Below are 27,328 nucleotides of genomic sequence, written 5' to 3' on the forward strand. Positions count from 1 at the left end.
GCAGTGTCCACTGATTACCACTCTCTGTCTTCTGCCACTCAACCATCCCTTTATCCATAGCAGCAATTTGCCTCCAATGCCACACTGCTCCAATTTGTGCAGCAGTCTTCCATGCACAACAGTATCAAAAGCCTTTCTAAGATCCAAATATATAATATCAGAGTTATTCCCTGCATCCAGTTCTTTTGTGACTACATCATAGTATCCAATCAAATTGGTCAGACAAGACCTGCCCTTAACAAAACCATGCTGTGTCTGAGCTATAACTGAATTCTTGTCCAGATGATCCTGCAGTGCTTCTTTAACCAGTGCCTCCATTAATTTTCCTGGAACCGAAGTTAAACTAACAGGTCTATAATTACTTGTGTCAGCCTTTGATCCTCCTTTGTGAATTGGGGTTACATTTGCACATCTCCAGTCTATGGGTACTTCCCCTGAGTCCAAAGAAGCTCTCATAATTATGGCTAGGGGTTTGCTTACTTCCTTTGCTGCCTCCTTTAATATAACTGGATAGATCCCATCCACCCCGGGTGCCTTTTTTATGTTTATTCTCAACAATTTCTCCTCCACTTTCAGTCATTCTTCAGTCATCAACAGGTATCAAATGAGATTTCTCCAAACAAATGGAGACTTCTGTCACAGAAGATTATTTCCTGATGCAGAAGAACTACTCATTTTCTTATTTAAACTAGATGCAACTAGTGCTGCCACACCTATACATCTAGAACATCTGCTTATGGGCAATTAACCAAAAACATAATCAGTTAGTTATTCATCAGCAATAACAATAAACAGACCATCACTTTTGATCAACTTAAACAAACAAAATCAGAGTTACTAGTGAGAGTTCTGCGCTGTGATCTGATTGAGGTGTATAAGGCCTTGAATGGGTTGAGCACGCTGAATTCTAATGGGATCCTTCCACTTGTTCAGATTACGAACCTAAGGGGGCATAAATTCAAATTAAGAAAGAACAGATGTAGAATAGATGTGCAGAAATTTGCCTTTAGCCAGTGGGTGGTTAATTGCTGGAAAAAACTTCCATCTGTCATTGTGGAAGTTGATAGGTTGAATAAATTTAAGGAGGAACTGGACACACATTTGGAGGAAATGGTGTGATTTTTTTTTTTTTTTTTTTTTTGGCTGATGCTGCATAAGCTCATACAATTGCTTTCTTGCATCACATGCCGCCGCCACCACCACCACCACCACCACCACCTTTGGCCTCACAGCAGAAACAGGGACATCACACCCCACACCATGTACTCCTTGTAACCATTTCCCTTGAAATTGCCAGCAGAAATTGAATGCAGAAATTACCAGATCAGAGGACTCTGAGCTGGAAATTTCTGCAGTCAGACACTTTCCAGCTTTCTTTTTACTTTTCTTGGACTTCTTGCCCATCTTTTGTTGAGGTTCTTCCTCCTCAGCAGCCTTTTCTTCAGCTTCTTGTTTCTTCTTTGTGAGACTTCTCAGAAGAGAGCATCCCATTTTGATTCACTCATCTTCCGAAGGAGAGTAAAAGTGCTCAGAATGCTCTAGACTGTTCAAAAAAATCTGTCCAAAAGCTGCTCTTCGTGCAGTGTCAAAGGAGGTACTTGCCTCCTGCATAACACTAAACTACTAAAATAAAAATGCCAATAAACATCCCTTTGAGACAGCTGCCAATCTTTGATTTTTGAACACTAGCAAATTTATTAATCTTTATCAGAAAAAAAAAACAAGCTTTTTTTTTTAAATCCACGAAACTTTGGTAATTTTTTTTAAACTCAACTAACCAGTATAATATGCTTTCAAACATTAGTATGTTCAGTTTCCTCTGTGGATTTTTGTTTATAACAATGGTTCTGCTGCCTAGATTTAACCATCCAGCATTTCCAAAGTTTTATCAGGAGACTGAACTCAATTTTTCTTTCCCCCTCCTTTCCAGTCTGAATATCCTCTCATACTTGGCATTGATATAAGGACATATTAAAATGCCAAGCATGAATTGAAATAATCTATTATATTTCACATTTGAACCAAAGCCATTCAACAAACAGATCAGACCAAACCAAAATCATTATTCAGGAATGTACGTTTAAACTGTGCATGGATGCATCAGTGTTCCTTAAAAACATGTTGCTGCATTTGCTGTGTATTACACCTGCTACACGTTGAACAATTTGATGGAGTACTTCTGGGAGTCTGTTTTTGGAAGTCTGCTTTGGCTTCTTTGCTTTTCATTTATGACTGGGCTTCAAGGACTCTTCATCATTTTCATTTGCAGTATCAACTTCCATGACTCCTCCTTCCAAATTCACTTCTAACATTTCTGAGATGTAAGGCTCTGAAGATGTGGATGGACCTTCTCCAACTTCTTTGTTCAACTCCATCACATGCTGTAATTTCTTCTGCTGTCAAAATAGCTTAGATTTCTCCTTTGTATTCAATGGAGGTGATTGCAAAGCATGTATACGTGTCTATACGCCATACAATGCTCATTCTTCAACATGTTGAATTATAAATTTTTTTCCGTCAATTTTTTTTATTAAATAGGATGGAGAATGATAAAAGAAATAGCATGACACAATCAGTACTGTCACTTGTGCCTGGTACAGAGTGGTACAATGGTGGGTGGGGGCAAATCATTTTGTGTCACATTTTCTGGGCAAAAATTGCCAAGAAAATTTTGTCGATCCATCGATGCATTGCACATGTATGTGCGCTATACACATTACAATGCTCACTACAGTGGACCCCGCTTTACAATTGGTTCACTGTTTGATCAAATCATTTTACGATGGACATTCCATAACAAAATACCATTCACTATATGATATGTAGAAGTACCAGTCATTGTGATCACATTTACGAATTGAATTTTAATAATGGTGATCGTAATAAGCAAAAATAGGAGGAATATTTTCCACAGGTTAACAAAAGAAAAAAGGCAACTACAGCGGGTATTCCCAGGTGGTCACCCTCCCAATTATTAACCGGGCCTAACACTGCTTAACTTGGCAATCACACAAGAACCAGAGCATTTAACCTAGTACGATAGTTGGCTGTTCGGAGTGTCTGTAACGTGTCTACTTATTGTTACTGCCGCATTTTCTGTCAATCCACAAATGCAAGTTACTCCCATCTGAAAACTGCCTGGAGTGCACCTAAAGAAATTTCACTTAAAAAAAAAAAAAAAAATTTCAAATGTCAAAAGGATTTTGTCAACTACCAGTTGACAAAATTTGTGTTACACCAGCATTTATAAGAACATTATTCTTGACTTTGTGAACCTGTGTATCATATAGTTACATACTGATGCATTACTTTTTTTGAACTTTCCCATCACTAAACAAAACCAAACCTTTTCTTGTTTAAAAATCTACGCTCTTGGAGATTTTTAAACTAAATGACAATTCTGATACAGTCAAGGACAGTAGAGATGTCCTTGACTAAGTCAGAATTGTCCTTCTAATTTAGTTTGCTATGGAAATCAAACAAGAGAAGTGGAAGATTTAATAAAGGCTAACCTAACAAATTTTCATATTAAATACTCCAACTTCAAGGAGTAACGATTTCAGTGTATGGGATACGTTTTATTAAGAGCTATGTTCCGATTTTAAAATACTGGCATAACATTTAAAAGGAACAAGCAGAGTGCTCTATTCAAGCCAGAAGAGTGAAATGTGAACACCCTTTCTAATCGAGTGTCAGGATAATCTGACTAGAGTTAAAGTATCAGCTTCCTTGACTGTTTTTGGTTGCTTGCAACAGCAGTGTGATTCAGTCCTTTTGCATCAGAATTCATCAGCTTGTCTTTATTCAGTTTGTGATCTAATTTTCTTTTGGATCATGACTGAATTTGAGTCACTGCCACTCACTAATGGTTGCCCATTGCATTTTTAAATTTGGTAACTCTGAAAAGTGGTCAGATGCTTTATCACCACTTCTACACTCTCCTTTAAATAGACTTGTCAGAGGTTACAATACCAGTCTATTTAAAATTTGTCCAAAAACATCCAATATGTATGCATGCTTCAAAGCTTTTTTTCACTTTACTGTCATGCATTAACTGAAATCTGCCTTTTCAATCTGCTTTTTCTTCCAAAATTTTTTTGAAGGAATTCCACAGACTTTCAGGTGTCAGAAGATGCCCACCCAATATGCTTAGTCTTGAGTACAATATTGGGCATCTTCCAACACTGGCACTGATAGTAAGCAGCCCTCCATTTTTTATTTTCTAAACGAAAGGGCGTTGCAATGGGATATAGCTTGGAATCACTTTGATTACTACCATCTGTAGCAATTGAACATGACACATTTTTCCAATCCATTACTATTTCTTTCTCTTTCTGTCCATTTCACCAACAGTGCCTGCTGTGAAATACAGCCACTCCCCGACTTACGTAAGGGTTGCGTTTCGCAAAACTATGTAAGTCAGAATTTCCTTAAAGGCTTATACAGCACTCTCAACAATGCGCACCGAATTTGATTGAAGCAAAAAAAAAAAAAAAAAAAAAAGGTTCAACAAACATGTAAATAGAATTATTTATTTAATTTTTTAATCTCATGCACAGTAAAAATTTCAAAACAAAGTGTACAAAATTACAAAGTATGCAATTACAAAAATTTTACTTTAACATGGAAACCAGCAAGACGCTTGAACATATTAAACCACCCGTTGCTTGCCACAAACTTGGCTTGGTGTGTGTCATACTTATCCTTAATACCTTTGTAAATACTTCTTGCTTTTGTTTGAATGGCCATTAGACTCAGGGGCACTTTTTTCTGAATCTGATTTTCCATCATATTATTAATAGCTTTTCCATCTTCGATACAGCACCTGAAAGCTGTTTTGTGATCACTGCTGTGATCTTAAATGCGTTTATCATTTAAGATGTTCTTTTATACGGGCACTGTCCTTTAAAATAATATTCACTGTTGAAGCAGCCAGACTAAATTCCCATGCAACAGATAAACTTTGTCCTACTTCTTAATCATGTTCATCTTCATTTCTAAATCAATTTTGTTTCATTTCCTAGCACTGCTACCACTTGCACTTTCCATTGGTTGCTTTCCTTTCATCATTGTAATAAGTAAATAGGAATGAAGAGAAGATACTGAAAATTTATTTAAATTTTTTATATAATGAAGATTTCAATGAAGGGTAAGCACATTTCACCATTATAAACGGGTTTACTACCCGTTTATAATAGACTGCACTAACATAAAAGCCCAATAAACCAGAAAGTGCAAATTTTTTTTTATTGTTTTATGGTTGTGACCTAGAGAAATGTGCTTTAAAAAAAATATCACAAAGGCATTCAAAATTGATTCTTATAACAAAACATATGATAATGATGAAAGTGTAGTGCATTCACCAGCCAGACCATGTTGCCCTTCCTGTCAGCCAATAGTAGCATTTGTAAACATGTTGACCGTGTGTTTTGTTTATGCATCCTTCAAAGTGATTTTTGTGTTGTGCTTATTTGCCATAAATTTATATAAAACTAATACAATTTCCATTATAAAAATTACCTTTTAGAGAGTTAAATAACTTAGTTATATAGCAAAAATTAACTTCTGAGATCTTGGAGAACGAATTACCCAAAAAAAAAAAAAAAAAAGTGTTATGGGTTCAATTACAATATTTTCACATTTTTTCTCACAAATAGGATGCAAAATATGTTTCCATATTTTTTTTTTCAGTTTCCACCGGTTGGCAAAAACTTACATAAAGTCGAATTTACGCAAGTTGAGTTGGGAAGTGCCTGTATACACATAAGTTTTAGTGGCTGATATGAAGGTATATCAAGAATTTGAAATTAGTGAAATAATTAGTGAAAGTACTTAAAACTGTGTGGAGTGCAATCTGCTTTTAATTTCTTGAATTACAGATTATTTTTAGATGCTTTGTTGTACTTCCTGTACCCCTTCTTCGGTGACTATAAATTGTAAACACAGAATTGGTAGATTATGATGATGCGATTTATATAAAGTTGTTACTTTTGATTACACATCATTACCAATTGATCCGATTACATTAAAATTTGATAAATTAATTTGATGAAAATGTTAATTGATTTTATCAATAATCTTACTAACCAAATTAAAAACTAATGTAAAATTATTTACAACTGTTAAAACTTAATTCTTTACCTGATGGTTGCTAATAGCACTTTGTTAATTAAGTCAAGACAATTGTAACCTTAACAAATAAGAAATGTGTAATCCCCTCTTCAATAATTTTAACAAGTTCTTTTTTGAAAGTTCTGGCTCCTTGATCTTTACTTGCAGCGTTTCCCTGGATTTTAAATCTATTTAACCAGCCCATACTAGTTTAAATGGTTCCACATTTTTTTTATAATATTTAACTTAACTGAATTCTGCATTGGATATTATCTTCAATAAAATTAGTTAAAGTCTCTCCACCCAGAATAATCTGCAATTCTTTAAGAAATTAAAGACAGATCACACTCCACACAGGTCTGCAGGTTTAAATGCTCATTATTTCACCATTTATCATGCCTGCTGTTTTTGTTCTTCCATGTTGTAACGTTAAACTACATTTTCTTTGTATGTATGATATAAAGCTGAATTTAAATCACAGCAAGAAAGATGGAAAAAAATATGATTAGTGTTTAAAAAATTTAGCTTTACGCCACATGTACAAAGAAAATATGATTTAATATCACAATTGACCAACTTACAAGTAACAAAAGAAGTATTATACGAGCAGTAACTAAAGAAGCACCAATGTTTTATTACTAAAATATTATTAGTATTTGTTTTTTGTTTTTTTTATATTATTAAAGTAGCTTCCCCCAGATAACGTTGTCAGTCAGCATGTTGATACTCCAGATTCCTTCTACTAACACTTATGGAAATTTCATACCATGAAATCAGAGACAAAAGAATCTCCAGAGACCAAGGCAAATCATGGGGACACACATTATCAATGGGTGAAAAATGTAGGGCAATGGTTTAATGGAATAATAAATTCTTTTGCATTTGATATACCTATGGTATGGTAAGAACTCTGAGACTACACATCAGATTTTAAATTTTTGCATGCATTACAGGATCCAGTACTAAGAACAAAGCTGTATAATACAATATCAAAAATATCTTTATCAGCCATTCATCCCATTCATGATAACATACCAATTCCAGCTAACCACGAAACCTCAGAACTTCGTTACTTCCAGCAGACACTAATTCCTCTGACCATTTGCTCGTCCCAGAGTATAAACAGGAAATTTATTTATTTATTTATTTATTGTTCCCCAAGTATGCAGAGTGAAGTTTAATGTACTGGTGAAGTGAAAGCATGTCAAAGAAGATAGCAATTTATACTGAACCACCTGATATGGGACTTGATCTACAAAAGAATTCAGAACAGCTGTTAGGCTTCAAATTAAGTGAAAAGAACCCATCAACATCTGAAGAGACAGCTGAAAAAGGACTAACCTCACACCTGGAAGCAAAAAAAAATCAATGGGCTTGTTTCTTCAAGCAAAGTGCTTCTGCCACAGCTACATATAAAAATTAGCTAAAGGAGACTGTTTTCAGTACACCAGTTCAAAGTTTAATATATGATGCTGAACTCTATGCTAGTTCAGCAGAACACAAACTGGAGAGCTCCAAGTTTATTTCATGTCTTTGTGAGACTTAGACAAGCAGTATGTCTCACAAACTGGAGGTTTCATTAGCATTCAAGAGTGCTATGAAAAAGCTATTTACTAGTTTCAAAAAACTAGACTGCAACCATAGTTGCAAAGGTGCATTTTCTGCACAGCCATCCTGAATACTTTCCACAGAACCTTGGTGCAGTGACTGAAGATCAGAGTGAAAGATTTCATGAGGATATCAAGCCTACAGGAAAAAAAAAATACCAGGGTAAATGGAATGAGACAATGATGACAGACACTCCACTATTGGCCTTGAAATGGGATTCATATGATGAATACAAAGAGTTTTAAAAAATGCAAATACATTGCACAAAAAAAAAAAAAAGTCAAGCCACTAAACTAAGTACTGATGGTGAGCTGACTGGGTACTTGTGTAAATTATCATTTTTTCCTAACACTCTCTACCAAAAAAACTGTCTGCTGACTATTCAAGATACATATGTTTTTTTTTTTGGTTTTTTCTTAATCTAGAATGTCAATTTTTATGCAAAAATTGACATTCTATATCAAAGTCAATAAAAAGATTTGAAATTGGCACCTAAAAATTGTACAAACTTAAAAATCAGGAAATCTTTTTCAAAAACATATATCAATGCTATTCCAAAAGCACATTCTTGCATGCTATGCTTTTACATTATCAGTAAAAAGAACAAATTTCCTATGCTGTTACCTAAAATAAAATGTGCTGCTTATACGGTATAATTTAAAATGAATACAGGCAATTAGATAAAAGCTGATAAAATATAAAAGTGCCCAAAATACACAAAACTTGAACCTCTCAAAAGTAACAGGTTTTATTTCTAAGTGAGAATACTCTAATCCACAGGAACTTTTACAACAGCTTAACCTGAACATTTATACTGTTGTTAAAGAAAATGCATTGACTTTCAAATGTCAAATTTGAAAGTCTATGTATTTTCACTTTTATCTTTTAATTTGCACTTTGATTTTTGTTTTATCTAATTGTTATACGTCATTAACAAATGGTATTTGATTTTCAGTTGTAATTTTTTTTATCACTGAATATATCAATGTCAGTTAGAATAAACAAAATACATTACAAGCTAGTATATATGCAATCTTCAGTATATACATAGTACATTCAAAAAAGTTCCCGGAATCACATGCTGGTATTTAAATGGTTTGATCTATGGCTTTACGGTTTCGTGGGGGCATTGACATTGACCTTGGGCACACACATGCCTATTTGAAACTGGCCAAACTACTTCACTGTTGTGTCACAGCTGAATGATTGCAGAATGTCACAGTCTGAACAAAGTGCTAACAAAGTTCTTTAAACTTGGGAATAGGGATACAGAGATGCTGCAAGCATTACAGAAAGTTTATGGAGATGACTGATAAAAACAGTAGTTTAAAAATGGACAGGAAACCCTGGAAGTTGAACATCACAGTGAATGCACTTCTACATTATGAAACAACAAAAATGTCACAAAAGTAAATGAACTCTTGCAAAATGATAGGCAAATGATTGTTGTTGAGATTGTTCATGAAGTTGAACTGTCTGTAGGCTCAGTACACACAATCCTGATGTGAAATTTAGGGATGTATCACACGTGCATGACAAGTTTGTTCCATGTTTACTGTTGGATGATCAAATAGACTGCAAGAAAGCCATCACAGGTGATTTGTTTGAAAAGAAAATCTATGCAGGATCCAAACTTCCTAAGAAAAAGAGGTCAATGGGGATGAGAGTTGGGTACTATGATGATTAAACCAAGGTGAACCATCCAAATGGCCCAAGAAGTCTTGTGCAACAAAATCTAATGTCAAAGTAATAATAATGTGCCTCACCATAATAAATGTGCCCCGTCACATGGCAATGGCAGTTCAGCAATTCTTGGCTACAAAGAGGGGGGAATGTCATGCAGCAGCCTCCCTCATCATCTACCCTCAAACTTGCACTGTTTGACTTTTGACTGCTCCCTAAACTGAAAATGGGGCTTCAAGGTCATTGTTTTGCTACAATGGATGACATAAAAGAAAACGTCGAAGCATCCATCCATGCGCGAAAGAAAGAAAGAAAAAAAGATTTTAAAGGAAGTTTCAAATCTCGGGAAGACTGATGCACCAAGTGTATATGTGCAGAAGGAAGGTATGTTGAAGTTGATCAGGTTAGTAAGTCCAACTGTTTTCACTCAAACTTGCATGGTAAAATTCCAGGAACTTTTTGAATGTACCTTGTAGCTGAAGTGGTTAATAAGAATTCTGTGGCTGTGCAGGATTACTATTTATCAAGCCATACTGATAGAGTATTGATCTACTGCAACAATGTGCTAATGCCAGAAAACATATTCTTACAGCCCTCAGCTACTGCACTTGTCTTGCTGCTCCAGGGATGCCTCCAATGTTCTAGAATTGCTTGGTTCATCATGTCTGTTATAACAGACAAGACAGTTGTTTTTTTTTTTTTTTAAATACAGTTATCAGCTCATAAAATACATGTCATCATATGATATATATATTGTCCTTAAACTTGTGTAATTTCGGTGCCACTCAAAATCCAGACATACTGATTGTATTTAAAAAAAAAATTAGTCCATATCTCAGAAACTGTTTGCGATAAAAAATGTTTTTCATGTAATCAAAACGACCACTAAAAACATTACAGTATATGATAATGTTAATATTTTGTCATATTAATGAACACACACACGTTTCTCTCCCGACTTTAGCCTTCTTGCGTTTTGGACAGGATTCACCACGAACTATGCACCCAGCCTACTTATCAACCTGTTGCTATTCTTTCTGAAATTCCTTGATAATCCTATATACGCCAATATGTGCTCATCCGACTACACACTCCCATCTTCTATGCCAAGCCTCAACACTGTTTTGGGTGTGTGGAATTCCCAGTTGAATGGAATTGTATACAGACCATAATGTTGGTGGAAATAATAATAAGGAATAAATGCCAAGGCACACAATACGTCAAAGCAGCAAACTAAATTCTTCATCGGTGCTGTACTGAGATGCCAGTCGACTTGCTTGAATTTTTTATCAAACACATTGTTCCAGGTGGAAAAAGCAGATCTTATTAGACTCATTAGGGAAACTCCAACTGTTTGGAAGCATTTATTGCAGCTAATTCCATGTCAGTTAACATGTCTGTGGTCTCAATTCAATTACATTTTCTTCAGCAAAGTCAACCATATCTTGAAACAAACAGTTATAATTTTCTTCACTCTTATTCGTCACCAACACATAAACTAAGGGAAGAATTCGATATTGTTTGTTACTGACAGGTGCATGTATTCTATATAATTGATAAATTGTGGGCACGGTTTTAAATGTACCATCCATATTTTTTTTTTTTTTTTTTTGGTAGTTGTTGGCGCATCGGCTTCTGTGGCCATAATGCACCTCCCAAGGTTTTTGCAGTACTCTGATCCAAGCCCGAGGCGGGATTCGAACCCACGACCTTTGGGTTGCTAGGCAGGCACTTTACCCACCCGGCTAGCCCGGTCGGCGTACCATCCATAATCCAATATTGAGCACATAAGAGTTGATGTTTGTTTGTTATTTGGTTTTTAGGAGCATTAGCAACTAAGGCCATATTGCTCCGAGGATATGTGGTGGTCATTCCCTGACCTTTCCGCATCCTCCGTATTTGGTAGTCACAGGCTCGAATCCCGGTCTAATCAAGAAGCGTGTGCTATGCACTGCTGGTCCCGCCCACTTGGCTACGGAGGCACCCATAAGAGTTGAACATTTACTTTTGTTGAAAATAAAATAATTATTTCCTCTCCCACTGCAAAATATTTAACAAGAAATCCCATTTTCTTATTTTCCTATTTTCTTCTTATTATTATAATAATAAGAAAATGGAATATTTTTTTTTCTGGGGGATATATTTTCCTGTTACTCCTTTCAAAATATCCTGCCGGCACCCATGGTCATGCCTAATGTACTTGTCAAAGAAATTCGTGAAAGTACAGCTAATAACAAATATCTATATAATTACAGTTTTAGTTATGCTAATGATATTTATGACAATTACACAGCTGCCAAAATATATTACTCTAAATTTTCATATTCAGAAATTATTCTTATTTCAAGTTTTTTTTATCTTTAGCATTGAAATGCTGTACCTATAATTATTGCTCAAATGCCCTATACAAATATCAAAATTAGACATGAAAAACTACCAATTAAATGCAATATAATAAAGTAAAATTAATTAAGTCATTTTTATTTGCTGATCGTATTTTCAAACTGTTTCTGTAATAGAAAACATGATCTTCAAATTGAGAGAGGTATCTGTCCTTAAAATTATTTTTTTATATTCTTTCTACAAAATTAATCTAATAAGGTAAATTTTTACTTACTAAAAAACTAATAAATATATAGAATTATAATCATATATTTTTAAAATATAGTAGATACAGTCAGGATTTTGGGCCAGACCCATATAATTTAGTCACATAATAACCAGATCTGCTGGCAACTGAAGCAGGTCATTATATATATATATATATATATATATATATATATATATATATATGACTGTGTTGTAACAAAGTGAACCTGTTAAAAAAGCAGAAATTATAGCTTTTGCTATTTCAAGTTTAACTGCAGTGCTTCAATAATCCAAATTTACTGACCATACCAAAACGTGTTAGCTGCACTTCATTTATTGAAAAATACAGAAATACCTCCACCCCCATCTCATATTAATCAATGTGCAATTTTTTGTCAAAAATATACCCAACTGTCTAAAAGAAATGACTAAATATTACAAACATTACACAGGCAATCAACTCAACTACTGAACCACAGTTACATTACTCATTATATAGAGGAAACTGTTTTACAATATGAGAAATGATAGTGTTGAAGGTAAATGAGATCAACCTTAGTACAAAGCACCAAACAGATTACAGTGGACTTAAGATGATCAGGATGATTGGGAAATAAAATTTTCCCAAATAATTGAAACCTCAGATAATCTGCAAAATGAAATTTGTTTTTTTACTTTGGCTGGCTTTCCAATGAGTGGTACTACATAAATTTGGAAAGACCATTTTGTCAGAGAGGAGAATCACTGTTGTTCCAGGTCAAAAACAGACTTCGTATAAGACAAAATCAATGTGCAATTTTTTGTCAAAAATATACCCAACTGTCTAAAAGAAATGACTAAATAAAAAAGAAATGACTAAATGAGATTAAATGGGGTTGGTTGTTGGGTTTTATTGGCGCATTAGCAACTAAGGCTATAATGCGCCAAAACCAGGTGATATATAAAAACTTAAATTTCACTGACCTAATTACTTAGTGAAATTACTTAAGTCACCATGTCAAGATATAAAATAACGAAGGTATAAAATGTAGAAAAGATAAATCAATAAAGAAATAACAATAACATGTAAATTTTAAATACAAAAAAAAAAAAAAACACCTTTATTGATTTAAAATAGCTAAAAACAGCAGACACTGTCATTGTTGGATAAAATCTGAGTGCATATGGCTCAGTCAGATGATTAAAAGTGGTAAAACGGATATTGCTAAAATCTGGACAGTCAATTAAAATGTGTCTAATTGATAAAATTGTGCCACAGGACTCACACATAGGAGGATCATCAGCCCTCAGATTAAATGGGGCAATAAAAATCTCAGTTAATTTTTAACTCTGTACAATTGCATTAAGTCAGAAGTTTATCACAATTCTAGTTGCTTGTCTTTCATAAGTGAAGTTGTTAAGCAGGACTATAGACTATGCCAGAGCTACTCAAACCTTAAATTCCATATAATGCTTTGAATTCAGTGAAATTTCTCCAAATAAAAGATGCATATTATATTTATTTATTTTATTTGTTTTTTTTATTTTAGGAGCATTAACAACTAAGGCCATATTGCTCCGGGATATGCGGTGGTCATTCCCTGACCTTTCCGCATCCTTCATATTTGGTGGTCACGGGCTCGAACCCCGGTCTAATCAAGAAGCATGTGCTACGCACTGCTGCTCCTGCCCACCTGGCTACGGAGGCGCCGCATATTATATATACATTTGATGCACAGACTGAAGTTAACAGCTATATCACTGATTACAAAATGTGTCTGAAAAGAACATTACCTATTACACTTAAATTTTCCAAATGAAATTTACACACACACACCCCTTTATATTAATTGTAGATAATCATTTATGTAGATTTAGTGGCATTTACCTCATCTGCAGAAAGTGTTCTCTGTGATCTGGTGAATCCATATTCCATGCTAGTAGAAAGATTTCTAATCCACCGCCTCTGTAAGTTGTTGTAACTTGCTGATCGTGCAATGCTAGATGTGGCACTATCAACGGAGCTTGGATGACTACCAAGACTGCTACAACTTACATTGGAATGTAGGGATCCTATAAAATATTTGTTTTCTTTTAAACAATTTCACCACTTACCATAAAGTGAGCAAACTATTTCAAAGGCAGTAAGACAACTGATACTAAATAATTGAATAAAATAATAAATATAATAATAATAATGATAATTTGGTAAACAACCACATAGGCTGTATAATGCATACTAAAGGAAACAGGTTATGTTTCTGAAAAACATACTATTCAAGAGCAATCAAATGAAGTTTTATTTTATTTTAAACCATCACATTTTGCAAGATTTCTTTTATTCTGCCTGTTTGTGAAAGTTATTTAGGCTTCTGCAATTCGTTCCTACTTTTTTTTTTTTTTTTTTTTATATTTTTCAAATTGTTTAAAAACTTTCTTCAGGCATGCCTTTGCTAAAGGTATAAGTAAATAGTTTCTAGTATACCACAGAAAAAATGAAGCAATCTAAAGATGAGCACACTTTTATTCAACTTAATTCTTTTTGTTCTGTTGAGTGAGTGAGTGAGTGAGTGAGTGAGTGAGTGAGTGAGTGAGTGAGTGAGTGAGTGAGTGAGTGAGTGAGTGAGTGAGTGAGTGAGTGAGTGAGTGAGTGAGTGAGTGAGTGAGTGAGTGAGTGAGTGAGTGAGTGAGTGAGTGAGTGAGTGAGTGAGTGAGTGAGTGAGTGAGTGAGTGAGTGAGTGAGTGAGTGAGTGAGTGAGTGAGTGAGTGAGTGAGTGAGTGAGTGAGTGAGTGAGTGAGTGAGTGAGTGAGTGAGTGAGTGAGTGAGTGAGTGAGTGAGTGAGTGAGTGAGTGAGTGAGTGAGTGAGTGAGTGAGTGAGTGAGTGAGTGAGTGAGTGAGTGAGTGAGTGAGTGAGTGAGTGAGTGAGTGAGTGAGTGAGTGAGTGAGTGAGTGAGTGAGTGAGTGAGTGAGTGAGTGAGTGAGTGAGTGAGTGAGTGAGTGAGTGAGTGAGTGAGTGAGTGAGTGAGTGAGTGAGTGAGTGAGTGAGTGAGTGAGTGAGTGAGTGAGTGAGTGAGTGAGTGAGTGAGTGAGTGAGTGAGTGAGTGAGTGAGTGAGTGAGTGAGTGAGTGAGTGAGTGAGTGAGTGAGTGAGTGAGTGAGTGAGTGAGTGAGTGAGTGAGTGAGTGAGTGAGTGAGTGAGTGAGTGAGTGAGTGAGTGAGTGAGTGAGTGAGTGAGTGAGTGAGTGAGTGAGTGAGTGAGTGAGTGAGTGAGTGAGTGAGTGAGTGAGTGAGTGAGTGAGTGAGTGAGTGAGTGAGTGAGTGAGTGAGTGAGTGAGTGAGTGAGTGAGTGAGTGAGTGAGTGAGTGAGTGAGTGAGTGAGTGAGTGAGTGAGTGAGTGAGTGAGTGAGTGAGTGAGTGAGTGAGTGAGTGAGTGAGTGAGTGAGTGAGTGAGTGAGTGAGTGTGTGTGTGTGTGTGTGTCAAGGGAACAGGTAGTAATTAAATGGTCATTGTTACCCAAGACTTATGACTGAGTATTATTAAAGACGAAAAAGATCCTCTCAGAGAGATTCTCGTTTCCCATGAAATTTAGCCTTTAATTTCTCACGAAATTTTAACAGAAGCAAGAAACATTTGTGTATGATATATTTAACCTTTGGAAGATAATCAATATCACCTCTTTGCAATTCTCAGAAAACTTATGCAATCATCTTGGTGCCCTTCAAGATTGCTTGAGGTGAGGATTTCCTTCTTGATGCCACTTTATGGACTGGTTGGTCTCTGGATCACTGGAATGAATTAGAATTTTATCTATTAGTTTAATGTTTGAAATATGGGCAATTTTTCAAGAATTGTCTTTACACAATTCACTGTTTCTTGGTCAGCATTCAAATCTTTCTGGAACTAATTTTTCTGAAATTTTTTTCATGCTTAATTCTTTGTGATATAACAACAAGTTCATTCAGAGGATGTTTGGCATCTTTTCTAAGTATCATAAACCAATCCAACAATCTTTCAAAATTAGGACGGCATCTAGGACGGCAATGTTTTCTGTCACTGACACAGGTTGTTCAGAACAGAGTTAACTGCATTTCTTCTATGAAAATAAATGTTCTGGTGGACACAAAAGGATAAATAAATAAATAAATACCATGCATATACAGTAAACGTTTGTGATTTAATATTATTATACATATTTAATTTATTTTCAAATAATAAAATCTATGGTATAGCAGAAACTTTTCAAATATCTCTCATATATAGTTGCTAATCATTAAATGTAGTCCAATTAGCACTGGATTCCACAAGCTGTTTCAAGAATATGTGAACAAAAAAAAAAAAAAAAAAAAAAAAAAGTGTAATATAGTAACTCTGAAAACACTTCATTTCAGAGTTACTATATTACACTTTGAAAATGCATATAAACATGCCTTTAATTTTTAAAAGGTTCCCATACTTATTTTCAAGGATGCTCAAAGAACATCCTTGAATATGAATGTAGGTTGCAATTCTTTTGATTAATGACTGCTGAACATGCCTGAACATTCTATTAATACAACAGTTTCTTTAAATTACCCTGTAGGAAGTAGACAAGAGGGGTGGGGGGGTGTCACACGACCATGCTGGCTAAAGGCACAAAGCCTACCTGACCTATCCAAATGAGCAGATAAGTTGCACCGAGGCAAGCCCTTTGTTGGCTGAGTTGAGTTGATTTTCATTTTACTGGCACAAAAATGATTATGGTTATACTGTGCCAGGAAGAAAATAAAAATACTAAAAAGATCAAGATTCTGGTAACTTTTAAAAAGGTTACATCGTCAAATTGTTGTATTTCTATAAAACTGTTGGCTGAAATGAATAGGAGTGCTATTATGCATGAACCAGATGCAATGTCTGAAGTAACAAGCAATGCCAACAAAATATCTTAAAAAAAAAAAAAAAAAAAATTAAATAAATAAAGTGTTTAATACTTCAGCAGATGTCAAAGAACTGCCTGTGATGCGGCCCTGACAATTATGCCATGTACATTTTCCTTTTTCCACTCATGAATTATGGATTCCAGCTTGTGAAAAGCATACTTCATCAACAGATAGCACCAACTTGTACAAAATTTCCATGGATCTTTTATAATATCAAGATCTTCAACATTTTGATGTAGTAGTAGTAGTAGTGGTGGTGGTGGTGCTGGTGGCGGCGGCGGCTTGTGATGCAAGAAAGCAAGTGAGCTTATGCAGCATCAGCCAAAAAAAAAAAAAAAAAAACCACACACACACACCATTCCCTCCAAATGCCTGTCCAGTTCCTCCTTAAATTTATTCAACCTATCAACTTCAACAACGAAAGATGGAAGTTTGTTCCAGCAATTAACCACCCGCTGGCTAAAGGCAGATTTCCGCACATCTATTCTACACCTGTCTTTTCTTAATTTGAAAATATGACCCCTTAGGTTCGTAATCTGAACAAGTGGAAGGATCCCATCAGAATTCAGCGTGCTCAACCCATTCAAGGCCTTATACACCTCAATCAGATCACCTCACAGGTGCCTAGTCTCCAGCAATTTGCAGAACTTAAGCCTCTCTTGGTAAGAGGATCCCTTCATTCCCCTTACCAATCTTGTTGCCCTTCTCTGTACACGCTCAACCAAATCTACATCCTTGAGTACGCAGTACTCAAGGATGTAGATGGCAGCAGTCATTACGCAGTACTCAAGGCGTGGCCTGACCATTGCCTTATACAGAGGGACAATCACCTCCTTTTCCCTGCTAGCAAAATTCCTATATATCATTGACAAAACCCCATGACCTGCCCTGGCAGCCTGTCTGCATTGCTCAGAAAACTTCATATCTGACTGCACAATTACTCCTAGGTCTTTTTCATTTTCTTCCACCTTAAGTATAGTACCACACAGTTGGTACGTTTCTCTGGGGTTACTTCTACCATGTTAGGCATGCAGCTTCCCTGGAAGCATAGCAGAAATGTACCACTTAACTCTAAAATGCCTATTGACAGCCACAAGTTCAATAATATGACATTTCTTTTTGAAAAGAATTTATTCATAATGTAATCACTTTTGTTCAACTGAATTCTCTTCAGCATGACCATACATGAAGTGCAAATGACGCAAGAAAGCAAGCTTATACAGCTTCAGCAAAAAAAACACACAACAGCTCCCCATTCCACCTATTTATTACCCATTGGTAATGGCAAACTTCAGCACATCTGTTCTGCAGCAGCACTTCAATGTGAATTTGTGTGTGTGTGTGTGTGTGTGTGTGTGTGTGTGTGTGTGTGTGTGTGTGTGTGTGTGTGTGTTCTCAGCAAGAGGAAGAATCCTATCTGCATTGAATTTGTTCAAGCCGTTCAAATCCTTAAACACCTCAATGAGATCAATTCAGGTGGCTAGTCTCCAGACTCTGAAAATTGCAGAACTGAAGACTTTCTTGGTAAGAGCACACCTTTGTTCCCCTCACCAATCTCATTGCTCTTCTCTAAACTCATTCCAACAGCTCTACATCTTTTCTAAAATGAGGCCTGTATGCAGTACTGCCTTATACAAATAGATATTCACCTCCTTATCTCTACTGGAAAAGTTCCTGTATATCGCTGACAAAACCCCACGAGCTGTCAAGGCAGCTTGCCTGCATTGCTCAGAGAACTGCACATCTGACTGCACAATTACCTCCAGGTCTTTTTTTTTTTTTTTTCTTTTATTTATTTTCCACTTACCTGTACCAAATAATTAGTATGCTACGCTAGGGTTACTGCTACCCATATGCAGTATTGGTAGCAGTAACCTTAGAGTAGCAATTATCAATGCATTTATCAATGTCAAACTTCAATTGCCATTTCTCAGCCAGTCCGCCTTTTCTAGATCCTGTTGCAATAGCCTACTGTCATTACTTTCCTTAACCACCCTGCCAACCTTTGTATCTGCAAACTTGTACATTAAGCATGACATATGCCTTCATCAATATCACTAATAAATATAGAAAACAACAATGAGATCAACACTGAAACCTGGAGGACTCCACTAATAACATTAGTCCATGTTCATTGATAACCACTCTGTCTCCTTTCACTCAACCATTCCTTTACCCATAGCAGCAACTTGCCCTTAATGCCACACTGCTCATGTTTGTACTGCTTCCATGTGTAACGGTATCAAAAGCTTGCCTGAAATCCAGGTGTATATCATCAATATTATTTTATGCATCCAGTTCCTTTGTGAACCTGTCATAACTAATCAGATTGGTCAAACAAGATTTCCCTTTAACAAATCCTTGCTGTGTTTGAAATATAATTGCAAACTTGTCTAGATGATCCTACATTACTTCTTTTACTAGTGACTCCATAATTTTTCGTACAACAGAAGTTAAACTAATAAGTCTATAATTAATATTAATCGTGTCATGTTTTGATCCCCTTTGTGAATTGGGGATATGTCAACACATCTGCAAACCTGCAGGGACCTGCGGGTTTGCAAATATGTGAATTCAGCCTCCCTTGAATCCAAGGATGCTCTCATAATTATGAGCAAGGGTTTGCTTACTTCCTTTGATATAACTGGATAGATCCCATCTACCCAGGTGCCTTTCTCATGTTAACTAACAATTTCTCTCCCACTTTCCTCTCAGTTATTACAAAACCATTTAGTTCCCTGTTAGAGCTTGATAAACTTCTGGAATTCCCTTCTGTAAAGAATTGTTGTTGTTATTTTGTTTTTAGGAGCATTAGCAACTAAGGCCATATTGCTCCGGGGATATGCAGTGGTCATTCCCTGACCTTCCTGCATCCTCCGTATTTTGTGGTCACGGGCTCGAACCCTGGTCTAATCAAGAAGCGTGTGCTATGCACTGCTGCTCCTGCCCATGGAGGTGCCCTGTAAAGAATTCTTCAGGTGTAAATGTAGATGCAAAATATTCATTCCATTTGTTAGCAACCTGAGCAGAATCATCAATGGTCAAACCATTGATATCAAGTGAAACAATCTGATTCATCCCCTTCCTTCTAGTGTTTACATAAGTAAAGATGTCATTTCTGTTTTTTGTTGAATCCTTTGCCAAAGCTTTCTTGTAATCTGCCTTCGCTTTGCTGACATCTTTTGTAGCTTGATTAAAAATTAGTTTATATCTGTGTCATCCAATAATTTACATGCAATCCATGCACTTTTCTTCTCTGCCACAAGTTTCATCAGTTCATCTGACATCCATTTAAGTCTATACATTGAGAAGTACTTCTTAGTTGGTATGAAAAGCCTAATAGCTTCTATGATTAATTCCATGAACAATTCCCATTTAGAATTTACTGATAGTAACCTGATCAGTTGGTCCTACCATGTAGAATTTAAAAAAAAAAAAAAAAGTAGTAGTAGTGGCATGTGATGCAAGAAAGCAAGTGTATGAGCTTATGCAGCATCAGCCAAAAAAAAAAAAAAAAAACACACCATTCCCTCCAAATGCCTGTCCAGTTCCTCCTTAAATTTACTCAACCTATCAACTTCCACAACGACAGATGGAAGTTTGTTCCAGCAATTAACCACCCGCTGGCTAAAGGCAAATTTCTGCACATCTATTATACATCAGTCCTTTCTTAATTTGAATTTATGCCCCTTAGGTTCGTAATCTGAACAAGTGGAAGGATCCCATCAGAATTCAGCGTGCTCAACCACTGTATTCACCATTAAGAAAGCAAAAACCCCCGCCTTTACCCTTGATGGTAGTTACATCCTTAAGTAAATCCCAAATCTATATACTGTGATCACTACCACCTAGTGGTTATTTTATCTGCAGGATTCTTAATACGTGAATAATCACTGTTAATCATCAGATAATCAGCATGTGTAGCTTATACGCATGAAAGATGTTTTATGAAACATCCTTGGCTTGGAAGAAATTAGCGAAATCCATTTGAAGAATAGTATGATTGTGACATCGAGACTACATCAGCACAATCATAAGGAAGTACAATTGTGACATCACAATCGTACTTCCTTAGTATGATTGTGATGTTTTATGCCCAGGCTACTACTTACTCTACTAAACCAACATTAGTGACTGAGTTAAGATAATTAGTGTCAATTACGATGTGATGTCATTTCCATTACGTTCCTTTGTTAGGTGCCTCTACAGATGCTTTCACATCAAAAAGTGCCTGGGGGTAGATGGAATATAAAGTTATATTCCAAAGTAGCAAAGGAGGTGAGCTAACTCTTGGCCATAATTATGAGAGCATACTTGATTCAGGAAAAGTTTCAATGGATTGCAGATGTGCAAATGTATCACCAATTCACAAAGGTGGAATCAAGAGAGGGAACATGAGTAATTACAGGTGTTAGTTTAACTTCTGTTCCCAAGAAAATAATGGAGTCACTGGTTAAAGAAGTAATGCAGGAGTATCTAGAAATGAAATGTAATGCAAAGTTATAGCATGAATAACAAATTCATGCTATGACTGTAGTCAAAGCATGAATTTGTTAAGGAGAGTACTGTCTGACCAATCTGATTAGATACTATGATGCACTGACCAAAGAACTGGATGCAAAAAATAAGTTTTAATGAACTGGGGAAATGTGTCATTAAGGGCAAGTTACTACTATGGATAAAGGGATGGTTGAGTGTGAGAAAACATTGTGGTTATCAATGGGCATGCTCTTTGTGGACTAATGTTATTAGTGGAGCACCCCCTAGAACACAGTGCTGGTCCCTTTGTTGTTTTCAATATTTATCAATGATTTTGATGAAGGTATATCACGCTGAATGTCTAAGTTTGCAAATGATACAAAGGTTGGCAGAGTTGTTAATGACAGTGATAAATATATGCTTTTGCAATAGGATCTAGAAAAATTAGGTAGACGGGCTGAGAAATGGCAACTGAAGTTAAACGTTGACAAATGTAAAGTGCTGCATATGGGTAGCAGTAACTCCCAGAGTAACATATCAACCGTGTGGTACTACACTCAGGGTAGTGGAGAATGAAAATGGCCTGGGGGTAATTATGCAATGAGATATGAAGTTCTCTGAGCAATGCCAGGACAGCTCATGAGGTTTTGCCAATGATATGCAGAAATGTTGCTAGCAGGGATAAGGAGGTGATTATCCCTTTGTACAATGCCATGGTTAGGCTGCATCTTGAGTATTGTATACAAGTCTGGAGGCCTCACTTTTGGAAGGAAGTAGATCTGCTGGAGTGGGTGCAGAGAAAGGCAACTGGATTGGTGACGAGAAAGTGTGCTCTTGCCAAGAAAGTTTCAGTTCTGTAAACTGAAGCATCTAGAGACTAAGCACCTGCGAGGAGATCTGACTGAAGTGTTTAAGGCCTTAAATGGATTGAGTAAGCTAAATGTTGATGGCATTCTTCCTCTTGCTCAAACTGCATACATGAAAGGGCATAAATTCAAGTTGAGGAAGGATGTTTGCAGGGTAGTTGTAATGAAGTTTTCCTTCAGCCAGCTGGTGGTTGATTGTTGAATCAAAATTCATTGTTGTTGTGGAACTGGGTGGTTTGAAAAAATTCAAGGAAAATCTAGACAAATTCTTAGAGGGTATGGATAGGTGAAGTGTGTAAGGGTTTTTTTTTTGGCTAATGCTTTATAAGCTTGCTTGTTTGCATCATTTGCCACTACTAATACTATCTATAACCAAATGTGCTTGGCAAACTAGTATTATTCACAAAGCAAACACCAGAATGTACTGACCTTTAGAGGGCACAAAGGTTGAAAGCAAGCAACAATAAAGTCTTATTTATTATTTTGGTATATTGACTCCACAATCTCTTCGTCCAAGGTTTAGGACAACTTCACACAATTTTTGAAAATCATTTTTATGCATAAAAACTCTACAATAAAGTGATTTCTCACACATACTTGTTTTGGGCACTAGAATACAGCTCAGAATTTTTTGCATATACTTTTGAGCCACCCTCTATATAGTTTCTGTATCTTTGATACCTTCAGAGTTAACACCAAGTACCTTAGGAATTTCTGTCAGTAGATGATTGTGGGAATGTGACAAGTCCTCAACAAAAAAACTATTTAGTGATATAAAACTTACCACTTTTCAACCCATCTGTTTTATTTATTTTTTTAATGAAAGTCCCAAACACAAAAGTTATTAGAACCTATAGTAATACCAAAAGTACTTAGTACCATGTGTGGGTTGAGGGCTGAGGAGACAAAGTAAAGGTGTAGAAATTTGTATTCAGCCATAGGACAGTTGACTGTTGGAAAAAACTTCCACCTGGTGTTTTGGAAGCAGGTAGTTTGAATAAATTTACAAAAGAATTGAACAAATTATTAAAGGTGAATGGACAGATAAGGGATTTTTTTTTTTTTTTTTTTTTATAGCTGATGCTGTATAAGCTTGCATTCATGAATCATTTCAACAGATATTGCTCAACAAAAGCAGGTCCACACTTTTCAATCATTAAATTTTAATTTAAATAATCATCAAATTTTTAATTTAAGGAATTAAAGTGCAGCTCAGACTCCCATAAATAATAACATAGATGGAAAATCGATGGTAATGTTGTTGAGGACTGCACGTGTTTGTACATGTTAACACACATCTCATATGATAAAACTGAATGGTAATGAAAGAATAACATTTCTAGTAAACTTTGGTACACACTAAAATAAATGCAAGATACATTACCAGGAGTATTACTTATACTGCTGTTATGACTGTGAAGAGGAACATCAAGAGACATGCTATGAGCTGCAGGAAATAAATTTTAAATACATTAAGCAAATTAAATATTAAAAAATTAAAAATTATAATCAATCAATTTTAAAAATGTAAGACAGACAGACAGACAGAGCTCATAATAATACTTTTTTTGTGAAAAAGAACTGGACTCTGCCTAATATCTACAAGAAGCCAAATCTGGTGATACAGAAATATCTTCAGGGTAGGAAATTCACAGATGATTCTGCTGTGATGGATGCTGTAGATTCCTGAGCATTGTTCTCTATTTCTACTTGAGGGTTAGAGCAACTTGACTACCCACTTCTATGTAGGCACATTTGTTACAGTTACATACAGGATACCAAGTCTAGTTCAGATAACCACAAGAATTTGTTTTCTTAGTGGGAATTAAAGCAGTCTTGGAACATCACTGGGAAAAGTATTAGTTTTGCAGGTGAATATTTTGAAAAATAAAAATACATTTGTTGTTGGTTGGTTGGTTATTTGGCATTTAATGGCACATTGTCAACTAAAGCCATAATGTACCAAATCAATTCATTGTTCTCTATTTCAACTTGAGGGATAGAGCAACTTGACTACCCCTTCTATGTAGGCACATTTGTTACAGTTACATACAGGATACCAAAAATCCACTCACTGATGGATAACTTTCAATCACTAGCAAGTAAATTTTTAATTACACCTGCTACAAATTAAACAATTTTGAGACTCCCACATCAACTTTTGACAGCAAAGACAAACAATGTTGTAATAAAGTTTGTCACTTCAGAAAATAATATAAAATTAGCTCAAAATTATTCCACTCATTTTGTTTTTAAACCAATGATTATTAAAAGGATTATTAATAATTATTAAAATTAAATTAAATTATACCAATGATTATTAATGATTATATATCCCAATAACACCACTGTTATTAAGGGTACGGGGAGGTATGTTGTTTCATAGAGGCTACTAAACTTTTTTTTTTTTTTTTTTTTTTTTAAATTTATAATATAAAAAGTTCAAAGTTTATAATTTAATAGATGAATTGATGAGGCTAGCAATCAAGAAAAAATGCATGAAACATGGATTTTTTTTCTAAAAAAACAAAAAAATAAAAAAAATAAAGAAATATTTCTGTATTTAAGAATTTGAAGCTGATTGAGCAGGGCAAGATTTCTCAAACTGGAAAGTGGAATGCAATGTGCTCAGTAAAACTGGATAGGATTTCCAGTCAATGGAAGAAGTTCATTAATATACAATACAATAGGAAAAGAGTGGGAGAAATCACTGAAACTTGGGAGACACAAGAATTAGTGGAGAAGTTAGAAGATAGGGAGCCATCTACCATCATCCTCAGTGAGCAGTCAGAGAGAAAGCTGGATAACCAATTACAAAAAAAAAAAAAAAAACACAGTTGGCAAACCATAAGATGGTAGTTTGTTTAAAAGACATTTATGCCAAACACGATCGAAAGCCTTTGAGATATCAAGAATAACTGCTTGGGTTTTACCGAACTATTCCATTGAATTTGTCCGTAAATGGGTAACATAAGCCAGAATATCACCAGTGGATCGACACCGATGGAATTCAGACTGGTGATCGTTGATCAGACAGGTTTCTAGATAGAGTTTTAAGAGTTGGAGGTTAATTGGATTTCTCCATTACTTTAGAAAGAGAAGTAATTGCAATGGGACGATAATTGGATGGGAGGGATTTGTAACCCTTTTTAGGAACTGGCTGGATATGAGCAAATTTCCAAGCAGAAGGAAAAACACCTTTGGAATAAGAAAGTGAAAAAAAGGGGCAAAAGAACAGGAGTAAGTTCAGAAGCAAATGTTTTGAGAATAAGTGGAGAAATACCATCAGGACCTGGAACTTACTTAACATCAAGAAGATTGATCAAAATCCTGACATCCTTTTGACGGAAGACCACAAGAGGTATTGAATGGAGTGTGGTAGGAATGTTGAGGTGTTTTACCAAGATCACTAATACACGAGTTGGAAGAAAAATGGGATGCTAACAGGTCAGCTTTATCCTTGGCTGAAGGGACAATAGAACCATCTGGTTTTGACAGAGGTGGGAGCAGAGATGAGCAAAAGTTGTGGCCAATACCTCTGGCAAGGGACCAGAATGCTGGGCTACCATTAAAACAAGAAGCAAGTTTTCTACTCTTAGCCTGTTACGATATGCAACTTTTTCTTGAACAGCATTAGCACATTCATTGGAAAAACAATGTTTGGATAAAGGATGAGATTTTAAAGTGGAGTGTGAGATAAAGGATTCCATTCCTGCAAGAATAATTTCACTGACACAATCTGAGCAAACGTTGTCAGATTGTGTCAGTGAAGTTTTGAAACAGTAATCCAACCAAGGAAAAGAAGAAACGAAATCTGGCAGGTCAATCCATTTTACATTCTTGTAATGTCAAATAACAAGAGGCTGGGAATAGCCATGAGATAAAGGCTCCATTGGAGAAAAGACAATCACCAAGTTTTGATCTGAGGTGCCTAAAGGTCCACTCACCTCCGCCGTGTACTAAGTAGGGTCGTTTGTGAAAAAAATATCAAGGATGTTGCTTATATGGTTAGGATTGTTCATTTACCTACCAGAATACAAACTTCTGTTTGTATTCTGGTAGGTAAATGAACAATCTGTGCAAGGTCATTAGTAATCGCAAAAGCCTCAGCATCTCGACCAGCAGGGTCTGTGTGACTAGAAAACGGAAGCCAGCTGGAGCTGTGAACATTAAATTCACCAAGGAAAATTACCTCACTGTTAGAAAAGTTGGACTGGAGAAAGTCAAGTTGCAAAGAGAGGAAGTCAAGAGTTCCAAGTGATTAGTAGAGTTGGGAGAATGGTAGAAACAACAGATGAATTTGACAGAATGAGGTAGAGATATTTTAAGCCAGAGAAGATCAAAAAGAGGAGATTCCAAATTACCAAGTCTTTAAGAGGGAATATCGGAACAGCCATATGCACAAGTACCAGCTTTGAGGCGAAAGAAATCATACAGCAAATAATTTGGCAACTGAGATGAGCAGTGGTTGAATCAACTGATAACTGAGATTATGTCAGAAAAAGTACCTGGGGTTTGGCTGACTGCAAGTGGAAATGGACATCATTGAGATTAGAATTGAGACCACGTATATTTGTGAAATGAATTAGGAAGTGCTTGGGAGGTTTAGATTTTTTTGCAGATAAACTTGCTCTATTAGTTTGACAATTCCTGGTGTATTCAATAGTAAGAAAAAGTGGGTGGGACATGCTGTATGAAGTAATGAAATTTTTGGATATGGCATACACATGGTAAGAATATACCCAGATCTTTGACATAACATGGCCTCAACAATGCCCCCGCATACTCACTAATCTGACTCACTCCAGTGACTATCTGGCAGAGTAGAGGCAGAAGATTATACACTAGCTGATCCGGAAGCCTCATAGAGAATTGCCAATAGGTTCGGTCTGGTGTACCAACTAGCAGCCAGCCTGCGAACACCGTTTTAGAGCTGTACCCTCGAAATGTTAGGAAGTTTGGATCTCACCAAGGTGTTCATCATAACTTCAAAGGACATCAGTCATACTGAATGATATAAGAGATAGAGAAGGGTTGACCGGAACTTTACTCTAGAGACTAAACATGGGTTCCACCACTTCAAGCCTCCAATAAAC

The 27,328-nt window shown here is 35.9% G+C and overlaps 1 protein-coding gene across 1 annotated transcript in view; it reads right to left on the minus strand.

The window, feature by feature from the left end:
• LOC150081486 (folliculin-interacting protein 2-like) overlaps positions 1 to 27,328 on the minus strand; it is a 122,846-nt gene that overhangs the window by 42,773 nt on the left and 52,745 nt on the right. Inside the window, exons 6-7 of the mRNA XM_090380222.1 lie at positions 23,617 to 23,679; positions 13,859 to 14,043 (exon numbers count right to left, since the gene is read on the minus strand). Coding sequence (XP_090236348.1) covers positions 13,859 to 14,043; positions 23,617 to 23,679 — 248 coding nt within the window. The remainder of the gene's footprint in view (positions 1 to 13,858; positions 14,044 to 23,616; positions 23,680 to 27,328) is intronic.

Source organism: Mastigoproctus giganteus, chromosome 8 (genome assembly GCF_048544385.1).
Source record: "Mastigoproctus giganteus isolate SK-2022 chromosome 8, ASM4854438v1, whole genome shotgun sequence".
NCBI classification, from domain to species: domain Eukaryota; kingdom Metazoa; phylum Arthropoda; class Arachnida; order Uropygi; family Thelyphonidae; genus Mastigoproctus; species Mastigoproctus giganteus.